This window comes from Ischnura elegans, chromosome 9, assembly GCF_921293095.1.
Source record: "Ischnura elegans chromosome 9, ioIscEleg1.1, whole genome shotgun sequence".
NCBI classification, from domain to species: domain Eukaryota; kingdom Metazoa; phylum Arthropoda; class Insecta; order Odonata; family Coenagrionidae; genus Ischnura; species Ischnura elegans.
The window spans coordinates 6,666,120-6,692,858 of NC_060254.1; the positions used below are offsets into that span (position 1 = coordinate 6,666,120).

Sequence of the window (26,739 nt, forward strand, 5' to 3'; positions counted from 1 at the left end):
GGCCAGTGTGGTAGTACCTAATGGAAGGAGTTTTGACTTGCACAAAGGCCATGGAGTGGGAATTGGAGGCAGACTATCGTGTGAAGGCAGCAAATGAGCCTGGAAGGAAAGCCAGGCGATTTGATGGGAAGATCTGCGTGACCTTTCAAATTTATTGCTGTGTTATCTTGTTGTGGCGGAGTAGGTGTGGCTGTGGGAAGTGGGGTGGGTGGGGCGGCTTTAGTGAGATCCCCCTTGTGAGGGTGGGGCGGAGGGAAAAGTGCCAAGGCAGATAGAGTCACAGAAAACTTAACATGTATTACTAACTGTATGTAGCCGACCTCGCTTGTTGAATTAAATGCGTGGCCACAGGCTGAGACAATATTCCTGCTCATTCCAAGAGGATTGAGGATGATGCCATCACAGAGGCCCAGGAAATAGTCGGTTACCATGCCAAATCTAGTGCTAATTGTGGAAGTACATGTAAGGTTTGGTAACATTACTAGCAGATTCATGACTTAAACGTAGGTGAGAGCATTTGAATTCCTGAAGCACTGACTCAAGCCTTCTGTCTTGTGATTGGCGAAGGAATAGTTAACGTACTGAGAAACTTTCCCCCTGCTCACCTCACTTGTTTTAGCCTCACTCCCTTAGTCACTAAGATATTTTGAACCAAATATCGTGATGTTTTTACTCTTGTGACTCATTTTATTTTATAAATAGGTGTAAATTTTTGATCAAGGGGAATATGTAGAGTGAGTACCAATAGATGGTTTTTGGGTCAAGACGAAGGGGAACTAGGAGAAAAGGTCTGCAAACCCCAAGCTTGTTCCAGACACCCAAGGTAAGCCTTTTAATTTGCATTCATGGCTGTGTACTGTGCTAAAGTTAATGTAAACAAGTGCCGAGGGGTGGATTTAGTATTTGCTGACCTGGGGAAAAGTCAAGGTACTTAGGTTTGATGTGTAATATGATGTAAAGTACTTAATCAATTATAATGAAATGAACTGTAAACAAAAGAAAATTTATTTCTTTGCACGTACAATTTTCAGTGCTTCAAAAGCTGTACTTTTTCATACAAAGCTGGATGGAAAAATTGTTAATGTAAGGATGAGTGACTGAAGGTTATTAATCACATTTATATAGTCATTTACAGTTTATTTCATTACAACAGAGCGAGTATTTACCTAAATACATACATCACTTAAAACTGTGGTATCTTAACATGTTGCGAGGGCAGTTAATGGTTATGTACAGGTCATGATTAAACTTGACCGTTTAAATTATTTTGAGGTACATATAATAAACAAGTGGCAATTGAATACAGCAAGGGTTTTAGCAAATCATAATGAATGAGTCCTCTAAATTCCTTTATTTCCTTTTTTGTAATACCATTTCATTGCCCCCTCTGAGGTGTGTTTGGAATGTCTGGTTGAAGTTTCTGATATCAGTTTCTTTTTTCTCGCACTGAAAGAGGAGATAATTCTTGCTGTTGTTGAAATATCAATGGAATAGTTATGTAATCTTGTTGCCTCTTCTTCACTGTTGCATATTTGCTCAATTTGGTTTGTTTGGACAACACACCTTGAAGGTGATTCCCACATGTACGCACAAAAAGTAACCGAGAGGAAATTTGAGCGTCCAATTTCGTTTGATGCACCAAAGAAGGTTATCGCTGTTAAGTATTTTGTTGTACAAAGGCCGCTATGCATGGTGAATGATCATGCGAATGAAATCATTCTCTTTGTATAATGGAAAATTTTGCGAATGAAACATCATGCGCATGATCATTCAGTGAAAATTAGAACATGTTCTAATTTGCTCGCATGATCCTGTGAATTTTCACGTGATCATTCAGTATGATTATTCACCGTGTATACCGACCTTAAGATCTTGAGTGAATCATTCACTGAATCATATAAATACAGTGATTGTGCATCCACAAAAAACAGCAATGTAACTGCAGTATATCACTCAAGCTCATTCTATTTGCTTTTAAATTGTAACCACTGAACTGCAGTTGTGGTATTTACCTTTCTGATAATGCAATGATAATGACTTCTCCGTTTAAATAATAAATATCTTGACAGCTCCATATTTCGGTTTAATTACAATTATGGCAACTCTATGTTGACTATCGGTACACATAAATCACTATTTCATATGTTAAATTTGCTACTGTACGGTGGAAAACTTGATGCTTCGACGCCATAGCTGGTGGTAATGGCAAGGGTGATAGGATAAGGGCAGCTCTCCCATTGGTAATACTGCATCACCCCATTTCAAGGCGAGGGTGGAACGTTTGGGTAATCTCCTCCAATGTCTTTACCCTAAGATCATGGTCCTTGTATTAATCTTGCGAGACATCCCTTAAGTTGGACCTTTTTTCTACTTCTCTAATTGACCGCTCAGTGTCAATTCCACTATCCATGGTGAAAAGATGCACTTGCACTGTTATCATCGAGGTCGCTCTTAAGTCTACTGACGAACGCGCTTGTTCCGCATCAGCCGTCATTCATGTGTAAGCACAAACCTGCCTCTGTGGCCCATGTGCACGCGGATGATGCACTGGGCCTAGGGGGTCTGCATGCAGATGGCTCCTCCCCATGCAGACGGTCTATACTCATGTGTAAGCATCCATTAGGTTCAATGGAACCAAATCCGTCGGCATGCATTTGAAACGGGCTTTAAGGCAGAACTCACCCCAGACTAGAGTTGTGGCAGCCAGAGTTTTCCCCTGATAGAAGGAAGGTGACTGCTCGTGCCGTTCGGCCAATCGCTACCCTAGTTTACCCCTCCTCTACTATGTTGTTACTTGTGGTGAATCGACAGAAATGCCTGGAAATATGTACACTTTTTTTCATTGTCTCTTTTAAAGATGTATGTATGAACTGCACTCTGCCTTTGCAGGAGCTTTTGTCTCTCTGTCTTGATACTCTTCATCTACAGCTCTCCACATCCCTCTGTAATCTTTTAAGTTCAACTTATGTTGAGCACCTCATGTTACACATAATTTGTTGTACAGTAGAAGCCCAGTTTAACGAGTGCTCATAATCCCTTGGAAATTACTCACTGAACCAGAGCGCTCGTTGTATCCAAAGGTGTTGAATAAACCCATCAGTCTCATAATTGTTCGTATTTACAGTTTTTCTTTTGTTACTGTGGTATTTATTAAAGTTAAACGGGTAAAGAGTCATTATCAGGCACAATCTAGTTGAGCACCAATATATTTAAAGAAGGGAATGGGGGATTTTCAATTTTATAGAATATTAATTCCCCCAGTTTCGGTGATTTTATTCCATTCTTATATTTTTTGATCGCCAAAGAAAGCTGTAAAAACGGCATAATTAGTCTGAATCAATATGTTTGGTAAGTGGTGGAAGTTTTGCGAATACATCATGTCGACAATATCAGTTTTGTCGAGTTTTCAAGGTTTAACCAGTACGTCAGTTGGTTGGGAAAATTGGCCGAAAGGTTCACCGAAATACAGCATGATTTGGTGGTCAAATGTAGTCTTTAACAATGCACCATTTATGGGCAGTCCTGCAGACCTTTGTTGATAAAACCACTTGAATAGTGCAGATTCCATTCGTGGACATTCCCCTTGCCGCAAATATTTTTGGCTGGTAATTGTCACTAGTTTGGTTTCTGCTGCGCAAATTTTAATTTTTGTTCTATCATAATCTGAACAACATAATTGACAAGACACCAAACCACCTTCTGATGTCAGTCTTTAAAGTCCTGCTACTTTCTCACTTGTCAATAATTTTAATTTTGGTTTTAAGGTCCAAAGATTTTCGTTTCCAGGACATGATGCACTCGCACAAACCACCTGACACTACTAGGCCCCTGAGACTGAGTACACTCCGCCCCATCAAGCGAGTAAACTCTGCCCCTTACCCCCACCCCAACTCTCCGTTGCCATGTGATTGGGTGCATCCCGTTGACTCAGGATCCAAGGCCCCACCAGCCTTGAATGGTGCTCAAAGGACTGGGTGCATTGAGTTCATCCCTCGGAATGGGTTAGCGACGATGCATGTGCTGCATAGCAAAATTTGGAGCGGAATATTATTTTTGACATAAGAGTCAGCATATAGGAGCTTTTAATCATTGCCAAGAGATTCAACGGATCTGGTGTTGGAAATGGTAATTTTTAAATTGGGCTCGCATAGTACATAGCCCTTGAGGGTAACCCAAATATAAGTTAAGCCATTCGTTTAAACAAATTTAAGGGATTGCGCGGAAGTGTGTCATAGTTTTCCTGATATGATGTTAAATTTTGAATCATGCAGAATTTTATAGAGGATGAAGAAGAGGTAATGAAGATTCACTATGAAAGGTTGCTAATGCATAAATGAAATATCGAAATGTACATCGCCGGATAGCATGCAACAGCAGGTGACGTTGCTCTAGCTTTCCATAAGTCGAAAGTCAAAGTAAGGATCTAACTAAGTCATTGTTGCCCTTTCCTCTTCCATACCTAACATGGGAAAAGATGGGGTGGTTTCACTATAATCTAAGTTCCCATGCGTAAGATGTAGTCTGTTAGCGACAAAGCCAGCCATAGAAGATGAAGGGGAACTAACTCCCTCTCTCGCTGTCATCTTTTTCCCTTTCCCCTTCCACTGATAGCTGGTCGTTACTAAAGAAGAATGTAAGATGGGAGTGTACGGAGTGTACTCAATGCCGTAAATCCCAAAAATGCTTGGACATAACTGGCTTTAGGTGTAGTAGATCTGACACACATCTTGCATTTTTAGTTTAATAAACAGATAATACAAAACATAATAGTTAATGCTTGCTCAGCGGTGCATCGCCCCCAAGAAATATCTGTCGTAATACCGAGCGTACACTGTGAAAGGGAATTTTTGACCTCGCTGCATCCAATTTATTTTGCATGTAAAACATAGGCCGTTTGGCGGTACAAAGACTATCACTCGCTAAAATGCGATTCTCGTAAAATGCCGTACTAGCTAAACCAGGCTTCCACTGTATGTAGTCCAGTCATGGTCTTCCTTGAAAATTTTGCTCCTCAATCTGGCATTCAATGATTCTTCATACTGGTGCATGATGTTGAAGAATGGGGCCCAAAAAATGGCTCTTCTCTTTGTAATTTTCTTCAGGATATTTCTACCCTCCTAAGCACTTCTCTTTTTCTAGCTCTTTCTTTTTCTTCTCTTTTCTCTAGCTCGTTTTTAGTAACCCTTTCCATACGACTTACTTCTGCATTCTTCATACAAACCATCCTTCAAAGCCTCAATTCCCTTTGTTTATACTTTTCCTGATGTCCATGTTCCACTCCATTGGTAGGACTTAATAATTGTATTCTTATTTCTAGTGTTACCGAGTGTTAGCAAATATTTTCTTATTAAAGGCATTTTTGGCTTGTGCTAATCTGCTTCAATTATGTAATTCCGTAAACATTTAAATTCATCAATTTCTTGTATTATCTCTTTCCCCATTGTTTTCCTTGTTCTATTTAGTCGAATTCAAGAGCATACTAGAATATTTTTTGTTTGCTGCGACTGCAAGGTTTTTCATTTCTGACCTATAAATCTCCCCTACAGTCTATGGACTCTTCTAACTGTTGTGGAACAGCCCTTGCCAGCTCGAGATTTTTAAAATTGGTGGAATAAGGTCAAAAACGCAAATTACTGCTTTGCGCCATTTGCATCTATGTATTCCAGGAGGATATTTGATTTGATTGTTGAGAGCAACGATTGTTGATCAGTTTGTAATATTGTTGATTGAGAATAAACATCAATGTTAACAATGCCTTTCACACTTCGATTAATGTTCTGACTCTAAAAGATAATCTCCTGAATCTAATTAACCATGAAGTTATCGCCAGCATTAGAGCCAATTTTCTTATTACTGCCCGAAAACTCCTTTCTATCATTTATCCAGATACATCAGCTGCAAATGACCAACAGCAACTCATTACAATAATATACATAGGTGCAGTCCCCTATGAAAAAATTGTATAAACCTGTATAAAATTTGTATACATTCTTATACGTTGTCATGACAATTGTATAAGAATGTATACAAATTTTGTACAGGTTTATATAATTTTTTCATAGGGGTGGCACCGACTCCATGGAGCCTGGGGGGGCCAGAGCCCCTTCAAATTCGTTATGGGTGTGAGGAAAAAACGTGTCCGGCATGTCGATTTTCCCCGGAGTGTCCAGATATCAAGATTCGAGTTATCAGGGTTCCAATGTTGATCTTATGACTATTCTAAAATGCTTAAAAAACTTAAAACTCACTAGTTATAAAATTTCTCGAGGCAAGATCCCCGGTTTTGGCCCCCTCAATATGTTTTGTAAGTTGGCATCCCTGCATAGATACCATACCTAAATATTAAACATAAACATGTGGCAGTCACCACAACAACTACAATTGTCAAAATATTGGCTGTTATCTAAATTTATATATTTCAACGGAAATTGCTAGAATCGGAGCCTATAAGTAGAGCAGGGGCTGTTTTGTTATCTCACAACAGTGCATTCTCTCGTGCATTTTTGCAATTCACTGCTCTACACAACGATATTTGGCTGCGCCTTCGAACATTTGCAAAATGCTGGCGATAACTTCATGGTTTATTAGAGCCAGGAGATTATCTTTTAGAGTCAGACCATTAATCTAGAGTCTGACCATTAATTATAGCTTGTGTGATTATGTGATAAATAAAATGGATCAATGGAGTGAGTGAGTAAATTTATAAGGGAGGATAGACGATATATGTAAAGGTGAAGATTCATTGGCGAGAGATATCCTGGGCCAATGGAGTAGGGAATGCTTGCAGGTGGTTCGAATATCAGTATTTCAAAGTGTAAAGAGAATGCAGGTCAGGGCAGCCAGTAGGAGAGTTCAGGGTTTTGTGAAATAACTTCAAATCAATGTAGAGTCAAAGATTTTGTAGGTTAGATAAGGAGAGAAAAGAAAGCTCAGCATCAAAGGACTCACTGTGTTCAAAGTGTTACTGTTTTTCTGTAGAAGTTAGGGATGCAATCAAGGTATTTTAGATGCGAATAGTTAAGAGTCAAATTGCTGTGGACCAAATTTTCGAGCAAGATAAGACAAAGGAAGGGACAGTAATTGAGAAGCAGGGATGAAATACAATTGAATATGTATTCTATTTCTGTGAAGTAGTGAAGGCCTAATAGGGACATGGCTTTATTTTTTGCAGTCTGAATACAAGTTGGGGGGGGGGGGGGGGGAGCCTTGTTCATCTCACACGTCAAGGATTTAATGTGAGATCGTAAGGGCTCTAAAAGCCTCCCTCCCTACTACATACTTGAGTCTGATCTGCTAGTGTATTCAGTGGTGGGTTTAAAATATGATTGTCACTGAAGTTAGGTTTATCTTTGTATTTTTTATGCCTGAGGCCATCTGGAACTAGTGGGAATGTGTTATCTTGACGGAGAGTGGAAGGGGCGTGTCCTTGTTTTTTTGCTGCATATCTGCTTGGCCTTAGCATATCTCAAAGAGTTCATCCATTGTATGCACTTACCAATGATGCTATCCTTGCGCACTCCAATGCAAATTGTGTTATTGTTGATTTGGTGCTCTGTGGCTGTTGGAGAGCCAGGTGATTTCATTTTGTGAATCCAACTGTTCAATTTTATAGCCCTTTTCACAATATAAGTAATTTTGATGCACTAATTAATGGATTTTATACTATCTTGGTGGATGTAATTAATTTTTCAAATGTAGAATAACCCAGTGTTAGTGCTTATTATCTCTCTGAATAGTTGTATTTGAAGCGTTGGAAAGCGGAGAGGCACTTTGGTATTTCTCTTCTCAGAGCATTAGTGTTTATGTTGCAACCAAGTTATTTGTGTTTGTGTAAAATCACACGACAAGCTGAACGAGGCTTAATTTGATCTCTGAATTTGTGGAATTGTTTCCAGAGGAGGGAAGAGAAGAGGGAATATTTTTTGGCATTCTTTTCTTCACTTGCATGTTGAGCAATAGGGTTTCATTTCTGATTCTGTTTTCATTGAAAAAATTTCATTTGTCATGTTAGTTTGGTGGTTATTAGTTTGAGAGTCTTTGTAGATGCTCAGTAGTGAAGTGGCTCATTGCCTCCAATGTATTCATTGTAACCGGAAGTGCTTATTGTTTTCATATTTATAGGCAAATGCAGGGAAGGAGTTGCCAAAGACATAACTGCTCACCACTTGCTGATGCAAGATGTTTTCTGTTCGTATGACAAAGATGTTCGTCCCAGCATCAAGCATTCAGATAATGTCACGGCCACCATTAAACTTTTCGTCAAATTTTTTTCCTTTGTAAGTATCTTCTTTTTCTTTGGTTATCTTATGTATTTTAAGTCAAGATGGCGTGGTATATCTCCTTTGCAGTCGGTTTCGGTTCAGTTCATGGATCATGGCATATGTTCCTATCCCTTTCTTTCCTTACCTCTGAATTTATTTGTATAAATATATGACCAATATCACTTTTGTATATGTTTAGTTTATTTTCTGTTTTTAAGTTCATTTGTTGTTTGTTTTGTTTATTTGTGAGCATGTTTATTTTTATTTTTATTTCTTTTATTTCTTTGTTTGAGACGATGCTATGGTGATAAAAGAAAAACAATGAATTGTTAAGGAGAGAGCCATCTTGAAGTGGATGAAAAATAGGTTTGAGAATAAAACAGTGTCAAGGGATATTTACATTGAATTTAATCGCTGTGATACGTTAATATATATATATAACATAAAAATACCCCAGGTCGGGTCAAATCACAGTACACAAAAAAAGATAAAAAACACTCGCAGTAAGTACTAAAGTTTTGGTGGCGTATTACCACCTTCCTCAGAGTTAGGTAGGAGACTAGGTAAAGGATGAAAGATAGCTGTGGGAAGGGGAAATAGTGGGGAGGGAGGGTCCAAAGGGGGAGGGGAAGAGTATGCTGTGAGGCAATTAACACATTCCGTGCTGACCGTTTTTTGAAGAAAATGCCCTGTGGCTGACTTTTTGGCAAAAAATTGTATTTTTTTATTATTATTTTAACGACGTGATCTTATGATTTGTGATGCCTGCTACATGTTTTCGCACTTTTTTTTAAAAAATAACCCTTCATTTGTTGAAAATTTGAAATTTAAATTTTCCAAGTATCCTGTCAAACTTTTGATACCTTCCCGCAACACACCTACATGTTTCCCACATTTCTTTGCTCTTTGTCAGTACTGTAGCGAAAACCCGTCCAGACTAAATCACTTTCTGGAAAAAACTAATGGAAATAGTAATGCAGCAAATATTATTTTTATAATCTGGAAATGATACATTCAAATACGATTTTAAATGTTTTATTGCTCAAAAGAAAATATTGCGAGTATTACCAATATTTCCAGCAAAAGTGTTGCTCCCTATTGTGGAAAAATTATTTTGAATGATATGATATCCTTTGGATAAGAATTTATAATGATAAACATTGGTTTATAAATGAAGGGAAAATTTGTATAAACGAAGAATTGTTGCAACGAAACATATTGTTTTACAAATAAAAAATTGACCAGCATTTTTAGAATAATTTTTCAGTTACTAAATACTTCGCTTAAAATAATATCTTTTTAAATAAATATTGAAATAGAAAATATAAAAGGTAAATATTAAAAAATAATTTTTTTCTGCTGGGTAAATAATTTTCTGCATCACAAATTCTTGTGATACTTCTGGAAACAGTCAAGACACAATCGAGGATCAGATAGGCAGGGCTATAATATGATGTATCCTGGTTGACATTCTTCTTGAAGCACTGCCTACATCTCTTCTGTTTTCGTCTTTTCTGTCTATCGTGTTTTTCATATAATCGGGTAAATGTCCTAATAAGCCCTTGGTTTTGGTTGAGGCAGGCTAGGATGACTATCTCCTCAAAGGGATCGAAGGTACAGATATTGTCATAAGAGATTCTATGACTGGAATTAGAAAGTCGATGAGAGGAATTTTTCAAAAATTTTCTTTGAATAAAAATTATGCTTCAGCAACAGTGATTTCAGTTGGTGAATTCCCAATTTTTAGTACCATTTGATGGATTTCCTTTCAATGGGAAAGTCAGACATCATTTGATCCCAATGATCGAGGCCACAATTGTAATTGCTGTATTCAACCACTGCATGTGTCTTTCTCGGCGTGCACCCTCGTTTTTTCGTAGATTCGTTCATTTTTTGCACTGAATTCAGCGATGATCATCCGCACTTCCCTCTTATCCGTCCACCTTAGGATACCGATTTTATACTCATGAAAGGCCTCCACCACCGCACCTTTCTTTAATTCGCAGCAGAGCACCAAAAGAGGAATAACTTTCTTGCCTCTCCTCAGTGTCCCCGTCAAGTTAGGTTTCCCATTTGGATGGAGTCTAGAACTGGCTACACTGTTATAAAAGTTATCAATATAAAAGGATTAGCCTCAGTCTAAATGATCCTCCATCGTTTCTTTACCATCTTCTCTGAATGCCCTTTTCCAGACACTTCTGAGTTGGAGGACCTGCAGTGCCAAACCCTTTGCTTCCGTCAACATATATAACTTTATTGCGTACCTGTAGCGCTTTCCCCTCACATATTCACTATATCCCAGCCTAGCTCTCCAAGGAACCATAGACTCTTCCAAACTTAGGTCACGTGAGCGTGTCACTACTTTTTCCATTGATTCCTTGAATGCGTCTATATGGGGCTAATTTTGAATAATCAGTGGGCCAGAGGAGGGTTAGAGTCAGAGAACGTAGATAGGTTCTTGTTGATTTGAAGGGCTTGGAGAATCGACATGAATTGATCAAGCGACTTCTCTCTCCTGAAGCAATGCAAGTCAATTAAAGATCAAGCTTTTCAATTATTGGAGATACGGGAGATTTGGATAATTCTAGCACGAAAAATAAGGCCAAAAAGTGGGGAAATTCTTCTATGGTTAAATATTTCCATCTAGTAAATTTCCTTCAGGACACGCATTGCCCATTTTATATCCTCGGATGTATATATCCTCGGGCCGGATCAGTTTCTCCGAGTTCGGCGGCATGTAACTGGGTTAGTAGAAATTGTTCTCTTAGGCTTTTTTTTTGTTGGGGAGGATGCCAAATAGAATGTTTGTAAGTATTTCGGATATTATGGAAAAAATCAAGTAATGAGTCTCTAATTCAAATGCTAGTGAACATAAGGATGGGGAAGTCTAGCTATTGTGCATGAAATGTAAATAGTAAAAATAAATTGCTATGTGGAACCTGGACTTTACTGAAGTTATTGTAAAATTTATGCAAATATACTTATATTTCATGCATAGCAGCAAATAAACATACTTAGGGATAACAACAAATTTTACCATGATGAAATTATAGCAAATAAAATTCACTCGCAAACTTTAAAAGTATAAGAACGGAAGCATTTATGAATATCGTAAGGATAAAAATACACATACCTGGAGTATGTCCGAAATTAGGCTACCAGCTAAGCAATTTACCCCGATAGCATTTATTGAAGTTAAAAATTAAAATAACAACAAGGGAAAAATATTTGTATTCCTTCTTGTAAAAACCAATTAAATAAACACAATCTAATCATTGCGTTAGAAGTCATAAAGAAAGATAAAATACCTTGTAATAAAGTAATTACATATCCTCGTCAAATGCAAAAGTATCTTGTTATTATTTCGCTTTGAATATTTGTAAAAGTTTTTTTTTAAGGTATAATAACAATTGTGAGAATATATAACTGTTTTCTGCATTATAAAATGAAAGTAATAAAAAATACATTGTAAAAAGCCACTCCCAAAGACGTCCTTGCAGAGAAAAACCGGGTGAAATAGAAAAACACAGAAAAAATAAAAAAAAAAATTTTTTTCGGAGCTTTCCACACGGCAAACAGGCGAAGAGTGGTGACTGACCCCCTCCCATCGCCGGCCTTGGTGGCGCCGGGGTAAAGTCCTCGACTGCCAACCTAGAGGTCGCGGGTTCGAATCCCGCCTGGGTGGCTTGACTACCATCCAGGGCATGGATGTTTGTGAATGTCTAACAAGTTAATTGTAAGAGAGGACAACTCTGTCCTAAATTCGCTTGTATAATAAAGACAAATTATTATTATTATTACCCTAACAGCGGTGGCTGGCGCTCAGGGCGGAACATAACGCAAAACGGAATCATGACGTAGCGTCTTACGTCATCAGTCACTGCGTAGTGGCTGCCATGACGTAACGCTACGTCATCAGCACGGAACGTGTTAAGGGATTATCGGTTGATATTTAAGCCAGGAGGAAGAAATGCTTTAAATAGCCAAATGTATGTTAATTCTGCGAAAAATCCACAGAGAAAAAATCATTTGCCTTGACCGGGATACGAACCCGGATCCCTCGATTTCTGGCCGAGTGCTTTAGCCAGTTAAGCTACCGAGGCGTCATTCATCCCTGTGGAAATTTGTGGACTATACCGGACAAGGTGGTATGGACTGCTGAGCATATTATGTGACGAGCAGTCCAAATCGTGCGCACGGCGCCACAGCCGGAGATCGATGGAATTAAGTTTGAGCGCGTGGTCTATGGGGGGACGGGAGGCCAAAACTGATACATTGTAACAATCACCCCTACCCCTAGCACCGACTTCCTCTTAGGCCTAGCTAATATCGTCCTAACGCGCAATTCGTTCTCATTTAACAATAAGCATTATCTACAAATCAAAGGTTGCTCAATGGGTAGTAGATTCAGTCCCTCCTACGCAAACCTCTACCTAGGCCACTTTGAACAAATTTTCCTTTCCCAATATCCATTGAAACCCCTCCTTTGGCTCAGATTTATTGATGACATATTCCTCCTATGGCCACATGGTAATGATTCCCTCAACAATTTTATTGCTACCCTCAATTCCTCATCCTCTCTTTCTTTCACCTCAACCATTTCTAATTCCCAGATTACCTTCCTTGATGTCAATATCTCTCTTGTCAACAACAAATTTCTCACCTCTGTCCATGTAAAACCCACGAATAAGCAGCAGTACCTTCATTTTAGCAGTTGTCATCCTTCCCACACTAAACGCTCCCTTCCCTATTCCCTTTCCATTCGAGGCCACCATATTTGTAATAATCCTGATGCCCTGAATAATTTTCTTCACAGCCTTCACCTTTCCCTCCTCCAGAGAGGCTACCCAGAGTCCCTCCTGTATAAAAAAATTCTCAAACACAGGTGCCCCCCAGAACCTTGCAATAGAAACAAACCACGTGACCTTACCCTCTGTACCACTTACTTCCCTGGAATACAATCCCTGCAATCTATCCTTAAAGACCTCTTCCCTATTCTAAAAAAGAATAAGTCGACAGCCTATCTTTTTGCCAAACCTCCTACTATCACATTCATACGACCTGCAAACCTTTCAGATTTATTCCACTCAACGAACCCCTTACATAAGTCACCCACTACTCCCAATAGTACACCTACGCGCTGCGGTCGTCCTAGATGCAAGACCTACCCAATTTTTACCCCTCCTTGTATCCCTAGTCATCTCATCTCCTGTCTATCACCACCCCCTGCGGCCTCCTGTACTTCCAAGAATGTAGTTTATCTCATTCAATGTCAATACTGTCCCTCCTTTTATATAGGCTAATCCTCAACTCCCCTTAACCTAAGGATCAATAACCATAGGGCATCATGCACTTCCTCTCACTCTGCGTCCCTCCCGGTGGCGAAACATGCGGCCACTCTTCTTCTTCTTCTTCTTCCTTCCAGGATTAGGCTACTAAGCCTGTTCTGCGGCCACTCATCGGCGTCAATTCAATGATTGTTAAAATGTATAAGTTTTGGCCTCCCTTCCCCCCACAGACCACCCACTCAAACTTAATTCCATCGAATTAACATACATTTGGCTATTTAAAGCATTTCTTCCTCCTGGCTTAAATATCAACCGATAATCCCTTAATTGCCTCAGCGCACTCTTTCCCCCCCTTTGGACCCTACCTCCCCACTATTTCCTCTTCCCTCAATATATATATACACACACACACACTTCGATATATATATATTGTAACCCCACCGCGCGGGGCACATTCGGGGAAGGGGAGATTGGAGGGCAAAAGGGGAGGGCAGAGGTGTAGCGGGAATATTCCGTGCACCTGGGGCGAGGGAATGGGATTTTGGGAAAGGGTAGGAGGGGAAGTTTAGGGGTGATGAGACCTGAGACAGGAGCGTTCGGATAAAGAAAGCCGTTCGACTGCGTAGTTCGCTCAACATAAATTTAATGAGTTTAAATATGATCATTTACAAATACAAGCAAATCAATGGCAAAAGTATCAATTAACTTCTTCTCCTTGAATTCAATGAAATACAACGCATAATTCACTATGCTGCACAACAGAAAAATTTCAGTCCTTAACCTAAACCCAAAATAAATCACGCTACACGTTTTCACATTCATAACCCATACAAAAACCACAAGAAAAGGGGACAAATAAATAAAAAACAAAAAGAAACGGGGGGAATGGAAATATGAAACAACGAAATAGATATTGCACTGAAATTCACACGGTAATAGGGGAAGTACTGTCCTCTTCTCTATTTGTGCGGGGGGAAATTTTACAAACGTTTTTAATGAATTCTCTTCTTGACTTGGTGAAGTGGGAATTTTCTTCTGTTCCTTGAAGGGGGGGGAATGGGGGATGGGATTTCGTGGCTTTTTCTCTTACAGTTTGTTGAATTTTCGGGGCTCTCGATCTGCTGATCGTGGCGATTCTGTTCCGCGGCGTAGGCTGCTCTGCGTCAACTCCGGCAGGTTCACGAGTGGGAGATGGCCTCTCTGCGACAGTTGGGAGATCCTTTCATCAGCACCACGAGTCTACCTTGCAACTCCTACTCGTATTAAGCACCCTCTCTCTCTCTCTCTCGGGATCTCTCCACCAACTTTTTTCTCTGCCTCCCCAAACTCCGCCTACTCTTGGGAGCGTTTTTTGTTGCTTGGAATCGCCAAAAAAGAAAATCATCTAAGCTCTTTTTCCTCCGGTGCACCACGTTATATAGCCAATGAGGGGAGGAAACACCAGGGAGGGAGGGGTCAGGGGAAAAAAAAGGATGATGCACTTGGGGCTGGACGGTCACTTCACCAAGGACACGAGGGGGGGGGGGGGAAACCACGCTCTTCTTCGTCTTAAGAGTTCGACTTGCACACCTTAGGAGGGGGGGGGGGGAAAGCATTACACATTGTGGGGAGGAAAATAGGGAAACATCAAATGGGGACTCAATGATTCATGACACTCACGCACACATTCACACGGACACATATCAAACGAAAAAAAAAACGGCCTTCCTTTACCTCGCACTCCCGTCTCATGCGCCACTATGTAAGCGGGCAGAATGCACCGGTTACAATATATGTGTCCTTTCTTTGTGTGTTTCTGTGTTTTTGAAGTGTCAACTTTTGTCTGTTCTCTTCAATCGGCCATATACATATATTATCGCTTAGTGCACTTTCATCAAGATTTTATATATCAATAAACACAGAGACACAAAAAAAGAAACACTCACACTGGAAAAATAAACTCGGAAGCTTTCGAAGAACTGTCTTCTTTCTCAACCTAGCTAAGAATGGGGAGGAAAGGAGTGTGTTGGACAAGGGAAAAGAGGGGAAAGGTGTATGGGGAGGAGGGGTTAAGAATAGACGTTAGGATGCGACGTTCAAACCCGGAAAGCTGTTGGCTTGAAAGTGCCAAATACAAGCCAATTCGAGGGTGTGAAGATTGAGGGCGGAGTCAGTGGGAGGGAGGAAGGCAATAATGGATACTTTGTAGCATTGATTGAAGACGGAGTCGTGTGACAGACAATGTGTAGGAACTGGTAGAGAGGAGTGGGGGGACGATGGACAACAGGAGGCGCGATGATTATCAATTCTGAGATTGAGGGGGGTAGTGCATTGGCCGATATAGAAATCGGGGCAGAAATTACAATGAAGGAGGTAAATGATGTTGGTGGAAGTACAAGTAGTGGAGGGGAAAATTGGTAGGCATTTAAGCTTGGGGAGAAAAGAGGCAGGGGGTGGAGAGAATATCTTGCAGGTTTTACACCTGGGACGATTGCAAGGTGAGGGTGTGGAGATGGTGACTGACTGTGACTTTTGAAGAGGGCGGGTGGCTTTAAATATGGTGTTTAGATTCGGTGGTCTCTTAACACGTTGTCCGCCATGATGTTTTTAGTAGACCTGTCCTCTGACGCCATTAGTATTTTTCATTCCCGGATAATAAAACATTAAATGTGTTTTTGTGCTTTACTTTAAAATAAATATTTATACTCTGATGCCACAATGATCATGGCCCATACGTCAGCAAGAGATTCCGGCCACTCGTGGCGTCAGAAATCCAAACAGTCGCTCGGAGGCGTGGCGTGACGGGAGCCACTCGACTACTGTCATTATGACCGGCATGGCGGTCAACGTGTTAAATGTGATCCGAGGAGTGGAGGGGAAAATCTGAGAGGTGGACTTGTGTTTAGACAGGATGGGATACAAGTCCTTCAAAATGTTCTGTAGAACGTGAGCACCAGGAAAGTGGGTGGTGAGCTGAGAAGGAGGGCAATGTTTGTCCGTTCGGGGTTTATTGGAAATACCCGTTTTTTTTCTTATTTTATTCATCGAAAGTTTTTCGGGGTAGCCGCGGTGAAGAAGAGAGGTGTGAAGTTTGGAAAGGAATTTTTGAAGGTCTTCAGGATTATTGCAAATTCTATGTCCCCAGACAGAGAGGGAGTAAGGGATGGAACGCTTGGTGTGTGGTGGATGGCAGCTGCTGTAGTGAAGGTATTGCTGTTTGTTTGTGGCTTTGATGTGAACAGATGTCTTGAATTTGTTGTTGATAAGTATGTGGCCGATCAAGGAGAACCGACAAAAATGACACTTAGAAAAACACCAAAACCCATAAAGAAAGACACTCACAAAAAACTTTGCAGACGTTTCAGCGGGTTGACCCGCTATCTTCGGTGCCGAAGGTGAACTGCTGCAGGCAGGGGAAGTTCCTCCAGTTGCCCTCCTTGGTGAAGTAGTGGGGGTGGAAGAAGGGGAAGGGGAGAGGGGGGGAAGGGAGGATAGGGTTTGCTTTGGCTGTTAATGGGCAATGTTTAGCCCGGGCGTTTCAAACGCCTTTTCAACCCAGATGTGGGCCATCTCCCTCGTCCTCACCTCGATGATAGCTGCCCTCTCTGGCAAAACTTCAATGAAAGTTCGGGAAAAACATTGGTCGAAGGAACTGTTGTGTGAGGCAGTGTGAATGGGGATGGGGTCATGAAAGGGGGGAGTTTTGCAGGAGTGCCTGTGGTTATTCATTTGGATGGGTATGGGTGTGGTACATTCTCCTATGTAGTACGAGGGGCAAAAATTACAAAATAGCCTGTGGACAACATTGAAGGAAGTGCAAGACGGTGTGGAGGAGGATCTATTGATGACAGGTGAAGTGGTGGGGCATAGCAGGGTATATATATACAAACAAATTCATTAAACTTCTTCTTGCCCTAAGGTGGGCACATAGAAACACTTAGTAATAGAGAAAAAATAAACGAAAATTAAAAGGAGGGAACTTACAGGGAATAGTTATACCTTTCGAATTTTCGATCGATTTGGAAAGGAAAAAAAAAGACTTTTATTCTTCTCACTTGAGAAAGATAGGCTGCGTCCCATCGAAAATTGGAAAGAAATAACTATTCCGTCAGTCACACTAGATACCATGAATTCAGAAACAAAATAATACGCTTTATCAGGGAGTAAATTCTTTATATGGTAATCTCTATCGTAACAGGCTCAACTTTGTGGAGGTTCATTCTAATAAATAAAAGCGAACAAACTATGCATAAATCCACCAATTAATTTTTGTGGTACTACTAGTTTCGACGCAGCGGCGTCATCATCAGGTGATGATGACGCCGCTGTTTCGAAACTAGTAGGACCACAAAAATAAATTGGTGGATTTATACATAGTTTGTTCGCTTTTATTCATTCTTTATGTGGTTTTTGAACAGTGGCAGAGAGGTAATTTAATATTAGATGGTAATCTATATATGTAAAAGAAAGTCGAAAATTTTGTTACTTAGAACACTTATAACTCAAGAACGGCTGCACCGATTTTAGTGACATTAGGCTCTTTGGATTCGTCTCAGCCCCGGAAAACATATAGGACATAAAAAATAGGAAAAGTTTACAAAAAAAATTCAACTTTTTCTTAGAGATATGTTTTTAGAAGTTGATTGTTAAGACGGTCAAAAAAATAAGATTTTTTTTTCGTTTTTACTAATGTATTGACTGATCTTTTTAACAATATTAAAAAAATTTAAATGTTCAAACATGTTAAAAATATTAAAGTAATATTAAAATAGTATTAAAATAATTGAATTAGAGGTAAGCTCAGCTCAAATTGAGTTGTCAACAAACACATAACTACCGTGTGTGTAAACAAATCTCCAAGCAATTGTTGATTATCAGTAATGTCCGTGTACTCTGCATGAATTCAAATCTTTTAACTTTGTAATAAAAGAAGACGAAGTCACCAACTATCCATCTGAATATTTAAAGTCCTTGGACGCACCTGGCTTACCACAGCACGATTTACAGCTAAAGGTAGGCACTATGTTCATGATCTTTCGAAACCTAAACCAACCAAAACTATCCAACGGAACGTGTTTGGTTATTTAAAAAACTGATAATGAAAGTTATTCACGCCACTATAATCAAAGGAAAATTCAAAGATGAGGAAGTTCTCAATCCGAAGATTCCATGATCCCAACTTATATGCCCTTTTGAGCTTAAACGTATTCAATTTCCAATTCGTGTTGCATTCGTGATAACGATTAACAAATCGCATCGTCAGTCTTTCAGTTTTTGTGATGTTTGTTCTCATGTGTCAGTGAAAACCCAAGATTTTGTCAGGGTAAATAATATGTGGTATGTTTACGAGTCAGTAAACCATCCGCTGTATTTCTTCCTTCGCTTCAAGGGCGCAGCTAGGAATTAAGGATAGGCGCAGCTAATACTAGCGGGTCTGTAGGGTGTAGAAAACTCGCCAAGGTAAGCGAGAGGTGTGGGGGCCCTCCCAAGACATTTTTAGGATAAAAGGTTCGAAATGGTAGGTTTTGCGGCTGTGTGAACAGTTAAATATTTTGTGACTCGTCCGTCCCCCTAATATTAATAACCAAATGTTTTATCAAAAGATTCTCTGAGCTTTTGGGGGGGTTTTAACCCCCAAAACCCCCTTGCTGCATCCCTGCTTTGCTTCGCTATTTTTATTTAGCTTCATTCGCTTTATCTTGTGCCTGATAACAAAACAAAAACTGTTTTTTATCAGAAGGCGCTTGACGCAAGACATTAAACCCGAATGTGTACGGCACACCGTGGTGCGTTTACGCATGCAGCACGTTTACGCAGTGCATTTTTCCAAACAGATATACTATAACTGGCGCGCCTAAAGTCATTTGATACGAATGCTGCTTCATAGGGGCCTTTCTTACTCTATTTTGAGCATCAGTCAAGCGTCGGTCTAGCGTTGCGTTAACCTGCCCCGTGAACGAGCCAAGTTTACGCTGCGGACTTAGACCTAAAACATTTTTTTATGGTTAATAACACAAATAGCCAACAACTGAATGCGTATAATTTTTATTTCATCAATATTTTCTCATTTAATTTATAACAAATCAAATATGATTAAAACGATACAGCCGCTCTTTATTTATAAATGGTGCAACTATACTATAAGTTCATTGAATGCTAGGCGGTACGAAGTTCGCCGGGTCAGCTAGTTTGTTATAAATTATTGAGGCTGCATGATGAGGACTATGCAGAGAAAGGGAATTAGAGGCTTGGGATGGGTGGATGTGAGTACTATTTTGTGTGTGGTAAGGGTGCACATCATGGTGAGAGGAGAGTGTGTGGGGGTTTTGTTTGACAAATAAGGCACTATTAAGTATAGAAAGGGAGGGAAGGCGAAGACTGTCATTGCGATCCAATGACAGTCTTCCCCTGAGATCTGGGGACCCCCCCCCCCCCCCCCAAGTGGTCATGTCCTTGGGTCCTGATAGTTCTTCACTCACAGAATCTTTCCACTCTGACTTCCTCGGACTAGCCTTGGCGTCCTTCTAAATTAACTTCCCCATTACATTTGATGGCTGATGCCGTTACACATTCTGAATGACTAACTGCAATTGTCATCCACAAATGTTCATGTCTCTTTGGTCGCTTGTCCTTCTTTTTGACTCCCTTGGCACATGGGGTGCCACTTCTACTTCATGATGGTCATCTGGCAGACCAGGGATGTCACAGGGTACTCTTCGTTTCTTAGGTCATCCTGTGGTGTACTCTCTTCTATACTTCTTCCGAGTCGGTAACACGCAATTGAGGGCAAAAACTTGTTTTCTTTTCAGATTTTTCTTCAGCTGACTCTCATGGGATTTGTCTTTCATGAGAAACAGTATGTATCCCTCCCTATAATGACCTTGAATGTTTAAATGTTGAATAACAGATACTCATCCTTTGTGTTTTTTTCATAATCAATCATTACACACTCTATAACCTTGTTGTCATATTTCCCGCGTACTTCCCTCGTGGCTTGAACTCTTCATCCAAATGGTCTCATGCGCTCGTAATATCTTAGTGTCAGAGGCAACCTGGCTATCAGCTGTCAGGGGATCTGGAATGTTATGGCTCTTCTGTGATCACTATTCTTGTTGTAAGCAGCTGTAGATATTGCCTCTGCTCACATTCTCTTCTCAGATCCAGATTCAGCTAAAATGAACCTTGTCATGGCACACATGGTTCTGTTCTGCCTTTCCCCTCTTCCATTTTGCTGTGTGCAGTATGGCACGCTCTTCTCATGAATAATGCCATGATGGACCAAATATTAGTTGGGCTCTTCATTTTTATAGTCCACCACCAAATCTTGCCTAATTCTTGTCAGCCCTTAGCCAGATAGGGCCTTCATCTTAGTCTTGTACTTGCACAGCTTCTCCAATACCTCGTCCTTGGTTTTCATGGTCATCACCAACACGTCTTGAGCGTGAACACAATGCCCCCCCCCCCTCTGTTAAATGTCAGAACCCATACATTTAAGTCTGTTACAGTAATATTTATTTAAATTTACAGCTGATTTTATGAGTTTTCAATGGACATCTGAATGAATATTTTTTATGCAAGTAAAGCAATTTTATTTTCCAATCATGGACTTACATGCTATCAGACCCATTAGGTTTAGATTTCATAAATCTGTGTATGATTCTATGGCATGTATGGATTGTTAAATAAGCTGTGTCACATTTCCTAAAATTCTCTTCAGAACCGCCCCTGGATTTATCACCGATATACTGACCTGAGTGATCTTAGAGAATACACTAGTGCCAGAAAAGAATATTTGAATAATGGAACACTTTCAATTTAAACCATTTTTTCAGTTATAAAATTGGAGTGAAAATTGATTGACACCAAAGAAGTACTGTTTCAACTTCAAGGAATAAACTTAATTCTAAAACTTTTTGAATATACATATATATGTGTTTTTTATTTTGTGGTAGTTTATTGTAACATGTCATGGCCTTCATTATGCACATTAGATTGACTTTGGCACGTGAATATCTCAGTTTACTGACTCATTTTGTAAGTGAATATTGCAGCTTTTACTGAAATGTTTTTTATAAATATTATTAATAGGCTTAATTTTAGAATTGAATCAAAAATCAAAATTATCAAATATTTAGTTTTTGTACGTATATAATTTATATATGACCAAGTATGTATATAATGAATTTGTGATGATGTTTTCATGAACAATTTGTCCATCCATAGTTGTGACAGAAAAGTTCAACTCTCATGCATAACTTGCAGATGCCGTTTTCTTCTGATTGCTTCTAATATTGTATTTATTTTTTAATTTCTAGGATGAATTAAACAGTGTAATGCATATTCACACCTGGATGGCCTTGGTAATTGAATTCTACTTGATTCTAATTGATTCATTCTATGCAATCAATATGTGTCACTAGTACTTACTGAGGAATATTATTATTCTAGACATGGACTGATGCCTACTTGAAATGGTCTCCGAGTGATTATGGAAATATTAGTGTCCTGCATGTTAGTATTCGAGACATTTGGGTACCTGACCTGTCCATTTATAATAGGTAAGAAATTTATTGCCTCCTTGGCATTTATTTATTCATTAAAGTCAGTCATTGCTGAGCAAATGCACATTAGAGCGAGATATTGTTGAGAAGAAAAGTTCATTTTCTGAAAAAGGACATTCATTGCCACGGGGGAACATACAATTCCTCTGTACCGGGAATTGAATCACAGGCCTTAAGCTTTGTGGTCTATGGACAGACCACTTTTATGTTTGTTGTTTGTTTCCAGAGTTCTCATGGCCCAATTTTACAGAGGCTGATGGTGCTTGATGTTTGGCCTATGCCGTCCATCTAAGTTGGAAATATGCGGTAGGAAAGACTTCCACAAAGTCATAACCCTTGGAGAGCTTCAAACCTACGCTCAGGACGTGTATGGTGCTAAATTTGTTAAATATCCTTTCTGCCATGTGAACATCAGTGAAGTTCCCTTGAATGACCATGGGGAAAATTCCTCCCATTTCCTTCTTAGTTTGTGGACCACGAGGGTCTAACCTCAAGCAGTTGGTAAAATTGTCAGGACAAGTTGAATAGTGCAGTGGCTGAGAAAACCAAAGCTCTGTCTGTGGTTTGACCTTTGCGTCCAGGGTAATATTTTCCCATGGCAATAAATGTGAATTTCACCACAGTTCATGCTACAGGGCTGAAACGTAAATTTTGGGTTAAATTAAATGTATGGATTGGCTGTAATACCTATGCATATATGTATTTGTTGGTGGCAGTATCCGGCCATATTTTTTTAGCATGCACTCATCCACCCATTTCGTTTCCATGGCATGCGTTGGTCCCGAAAAAATTTAACTTTTAGATAAAATTTAATTGTTGTACAGGGACATTGTCCCTCAAGTACATACAGTCAGTTGCATAAAACATTTCAATTTGTCAAAGTTCTGGGGATTGTAGCAACAAGATTAAAAAATAAAAATTACATCAGCTTACAAAAATTACAATCAGCTTTATGCGTTAAAAATCATAAACAAGAATCAACTACCTATATTACAACAAGTCATTGACGAATGAATAAGATGCATTCCAAGAATTGGATGCAATCCGACATGGGAACAAGTAGATTTTGGTGCAAAACGACGGAAGGATGGGGGGCTGAATTTAGAGAAATCACCCATAATCGTGGGTTGCATGAAATAAAATGATAGGTACATATTGAAATGGGGACAAATGGAAGTAAAACGAGGTCAAATCAGCTTCGAATGGGGCCAGAGGCTTCATACTTCACCTTGCATTGGGAAATAGCAGTAGGCCCTCTAAAATGTAGTTGAAAGCCAATTTTCTCATTCTATTTCACCAACATAGAAGGCATCAAATAAATAATTCTTTCGTTAGCCCTGTACATCCTGCTTTTTCTTTTGCAATGAAATAAATTGAAAGAATAATGTCTGCCCAATAACTATGCTGCAGCATGATTAATTGAGCCCCTAAAACCTTCTCTGCCTTGGCACTGATGTGTTTCCTCCACTCTTTAGGAAGTAGGTCCCCACCCAGTGGTCTTTCCAATCCCTCCACTTAACCCTTGAACGGCTAGCGTGCCCATATGGGCACAGCTGCAATGGTCTAAAGAATTACGTATATATTCCGACCTAAACGTTGTAGAGCATGATGTCTTCGCCAGAAATGATTACAATGCATGACTTAATTCGGTTCGTGTGCTTACGGCCAGCATTTATACCAGCAGTTGACTGTGGCACGATAGGTATTCTCACTCTCTCTGTTTGAGGCGGCAATAGAGGGAAAGTGGCCAAGTGTCTTCAGTTAATGCGATTTTTTCCTTTTTATTTTTGATATTCGGCTATGTATTTAATATGTATTATCCTTATAATGAATATCACAATTCTAATGTAATAGTTTTCCTAGCACATCGCCATGCCTCTTAAATCCCTTTTACGCTATGAATGTTGCAACTATGGTCGCAACCACTTGTTCGTTTACACTTCAATGTTAAATTAGTAATTCCCCATTTTCACGGCATTTTTACAGACAATTTTCCGTGTCATCGTATCCTAAAATGTAGTGTGTACACACTGATATGCATTTGTATGGAGTATTGCCTATTTTTTACCCTAGGCATGTGTCAACCATGGTCACACCCATACTTGCGTGTTTACTCCACAATGGTATGATAGTAATTTCCCATTTACACCATGCGTAACGATGTGTACCATTGTGTCATAAAACGTCATGTAAATGCGCAGACTGTTTTTCAGCTGATTGTTTTGGATGGTATGTTTCGCTTGCCAATACCTTGAGGAATCGATAATATATATTTGATAAATTAATCTAGTATATCAAAAATCCATGGCATTCCATTGCATTATATCGAACATGTGTGATATATACGCCAGCTTAAGGCTTAGGCTTTATTATATTATGATTCATTAGATGTTTTTTTTTGCTAATTTGCATAAAATCTGCGAAAAAGGCAAAATTTCATTTTATTTTCTGATTTCGCATTATTTTGTGTTATTTCACGTATTGAGTCTCGCAAATTTCACGGATCTCAAACTATAAGATAATATTCAGAATTATAAAAATTTTTATATTACTTATGCAGATTGTGATAATGCACCACCGTGATGAATTACCAAGTCAAAGAATCCTGCTTCATTGCGCTTGAGTCCACTGTTTCTGCGAAATGCTCATGGAGGTCCATATTTTCAATTAGTGTGGGCAATGCAACAGAGGCCCATCTAGGGGGGGAGGGGAAACGGGGGGATGTGCCCCCCCCCCTCCCAGACACTTAAAAAATATGCAACATTTTTAATACGATCCCATTATCATTGTGCTCATTTTGTATTACGAGGTATCCCTGTGCCCCACCCCCCCCAGAAAGAAATCCTGGATCCGCCGCTGCAATGCAAATAATAAGTCCAATTATTTTTTTTTTCTTCTTACCTTGACCTCGTTTAATACATTGTTATAATATTTCCTGGAGTTTAGGTGAACGTATGTTATGCAAACAAGTTATAGCCAACGTTTCGATTTATTTTAAACCATCATCAGGGCTATGAAAGAAAAAACATAAGAACAATATAAAATACAAAGATAACAATGATATACAATATTTTTATGTAAAATGATGATGGTTTAAAATAAATCGAAACGTTGGCTATAACTTGTTTTCATAAAGTACGTTGACCTAAACTCCAGGAAATATTATAACAAATAATAAGTCCAATGAGTGACACATTTTGCTATGGTTTAGAATGAACTGTTGGAGACCAAGGAATGGGGCACAATTTAGCAGAGTACTATCATTTATCCTGTGCAGCAGGGATAAATAGTCATTGGTATGAATTTCATCACTCCAAGTTTTATTTTGAAGATTGAAGTCACCAAAGAAGGTACATAATATTATTGTGATCAGAGCTATATGCATTTTTAAAAAGAATATTGGCATACTCATTGAAAATTGTTTTTTCATAAATTGGAGGTAGGTATGCATCAGCCGGCAAGTAATGACGTTGAGATGCCCTAAGGGAGAAAAAAATTCAGATTTGTCCCCAGAGCGTATTGAATGAGTTTGTATGTCCTTGTGAACCACAGCGAGAACTCCCCCATGATCAATATTTTCTCCCTCTGAGGTCGACGGCTTTCAGGAGAATCTGCATATGCATATTGTGTGCTTTGTCACAGGAGGTTGTCCTCGAGGACAAGGCTGAGAGTTCTTCTGATGTCAGCATCACCCTTCCTCCCCCAGGTGGAGTGACGAGGGTGGACGAGTATATTAATTGACAACTTTTTCCAGTTTCTCATTCATCGACTGATGATGCAACCCGCAATGGCCGCAAAAGCTCCAGTGGCAAAGCACAATACACAGCTGCTCCCGAAAGCCATCGACACCAATGAATCTCGCAGTGAAAGCCTGTGTACCAAACAACAATTTTTCTGTCTTTCTGATAAATGATATACACCCATGTCGCGTATAGCGCAATTTCGATTAGCGCAATTTTGATATAGCGCAAATTCGTTCCTCAGGGAAATATTGCAATGCAGTGTAGCCTAATCAAAAATTTTAAACGCTCTCGTGATAAAACGTGAACTTGCGCTAAGTACACACGTAATTTCTATCAATTTACGCATATTAATATTATTTCTTGCCTCAAATCTTCTTTTTTGTTTATATATTAATCGAAATGCATTGCTGTGCAATTGCCAAAAGTATTACTCGTCATTGGGTCCAGATAGCCGGCCTACCGAAGATTTATCTCGTCTCCTTAACAGAATGATAATAAATAATTTAGATCGTTAATTAAGCGTGGGGCTAGTGGAAATGAGTTTTTTTTTCAGCAATACGGTTTGAGACGTATTTTTGCGGTCGTAGGTTACTGGGCGATTGACTTCCAGGTAGAGGGTCTACGCTAAAGCCTTCAAGGTCATCGGTATTCACGGGGGAGAAATGGAGCGGTGGCCGAGTTGCGCATGAATAGCATCAACGCATAAAAGGGTCCGCTATAGAGTCTCAAACACAATGGCTTCGTTCCCTCCCCGCAGTCATAGGCCTTCTGCGTCTCAGGAATACAGTTCAGCAGAAGAAGGTGATTTAGATAGAGCCATACAGAGTAAAAACCAAGAGACCCAGACGGCACAGAACCCTCCGTATCTAATTCGTATGTACATAGTAGCCATTGACTAAGGGGATAC

The 26,739-nt window shown here is 39.6% G+C and overlaps 1 protein-coding gene across 2 annotated transcripts in view; it reads left to right on the forward strand.

Moving 5' to 3' along the window:
- The first annotated feature begins 293 nt into the window (after positions 1 to 293).
- LOC124165798 (acetylcholine receptor subunit alpha-type acr-16-like) overlaps positions 294 to 26,739 on the forward strand; it is a 50,254-nt gene continuing 23,808 nt past the window's right edge. The window contains exons 1-4 of one of the 2 annotated variants that reach the window (XM_046543317.1): positions 294 to 823; positions 8,122 to 8,276; positions 21,844 to 21,888; positions 21,977 to 22,086. In XM_046543317.1, the coding sequence (XP_046399273.1) occupies positions 8,172 to 8,276; positions 21,844 to 21,888; positions 21,977 to 22,086 (260 nt within the window). In that variant the 5' untranslated portion in view covers positions 294 to 823; positions 8,122 to 8,171. Of the gene's footprint in view, positions 824 to 7,291; positions 7,574 to 8,121; positions 8,277 to 21,843; positions 21,889 to 21,976; positions 22,087 to 26,739 lie in introns of those variants that run through there. The other variant, XM_046543316.1, reaches the window with a different exon arrangement.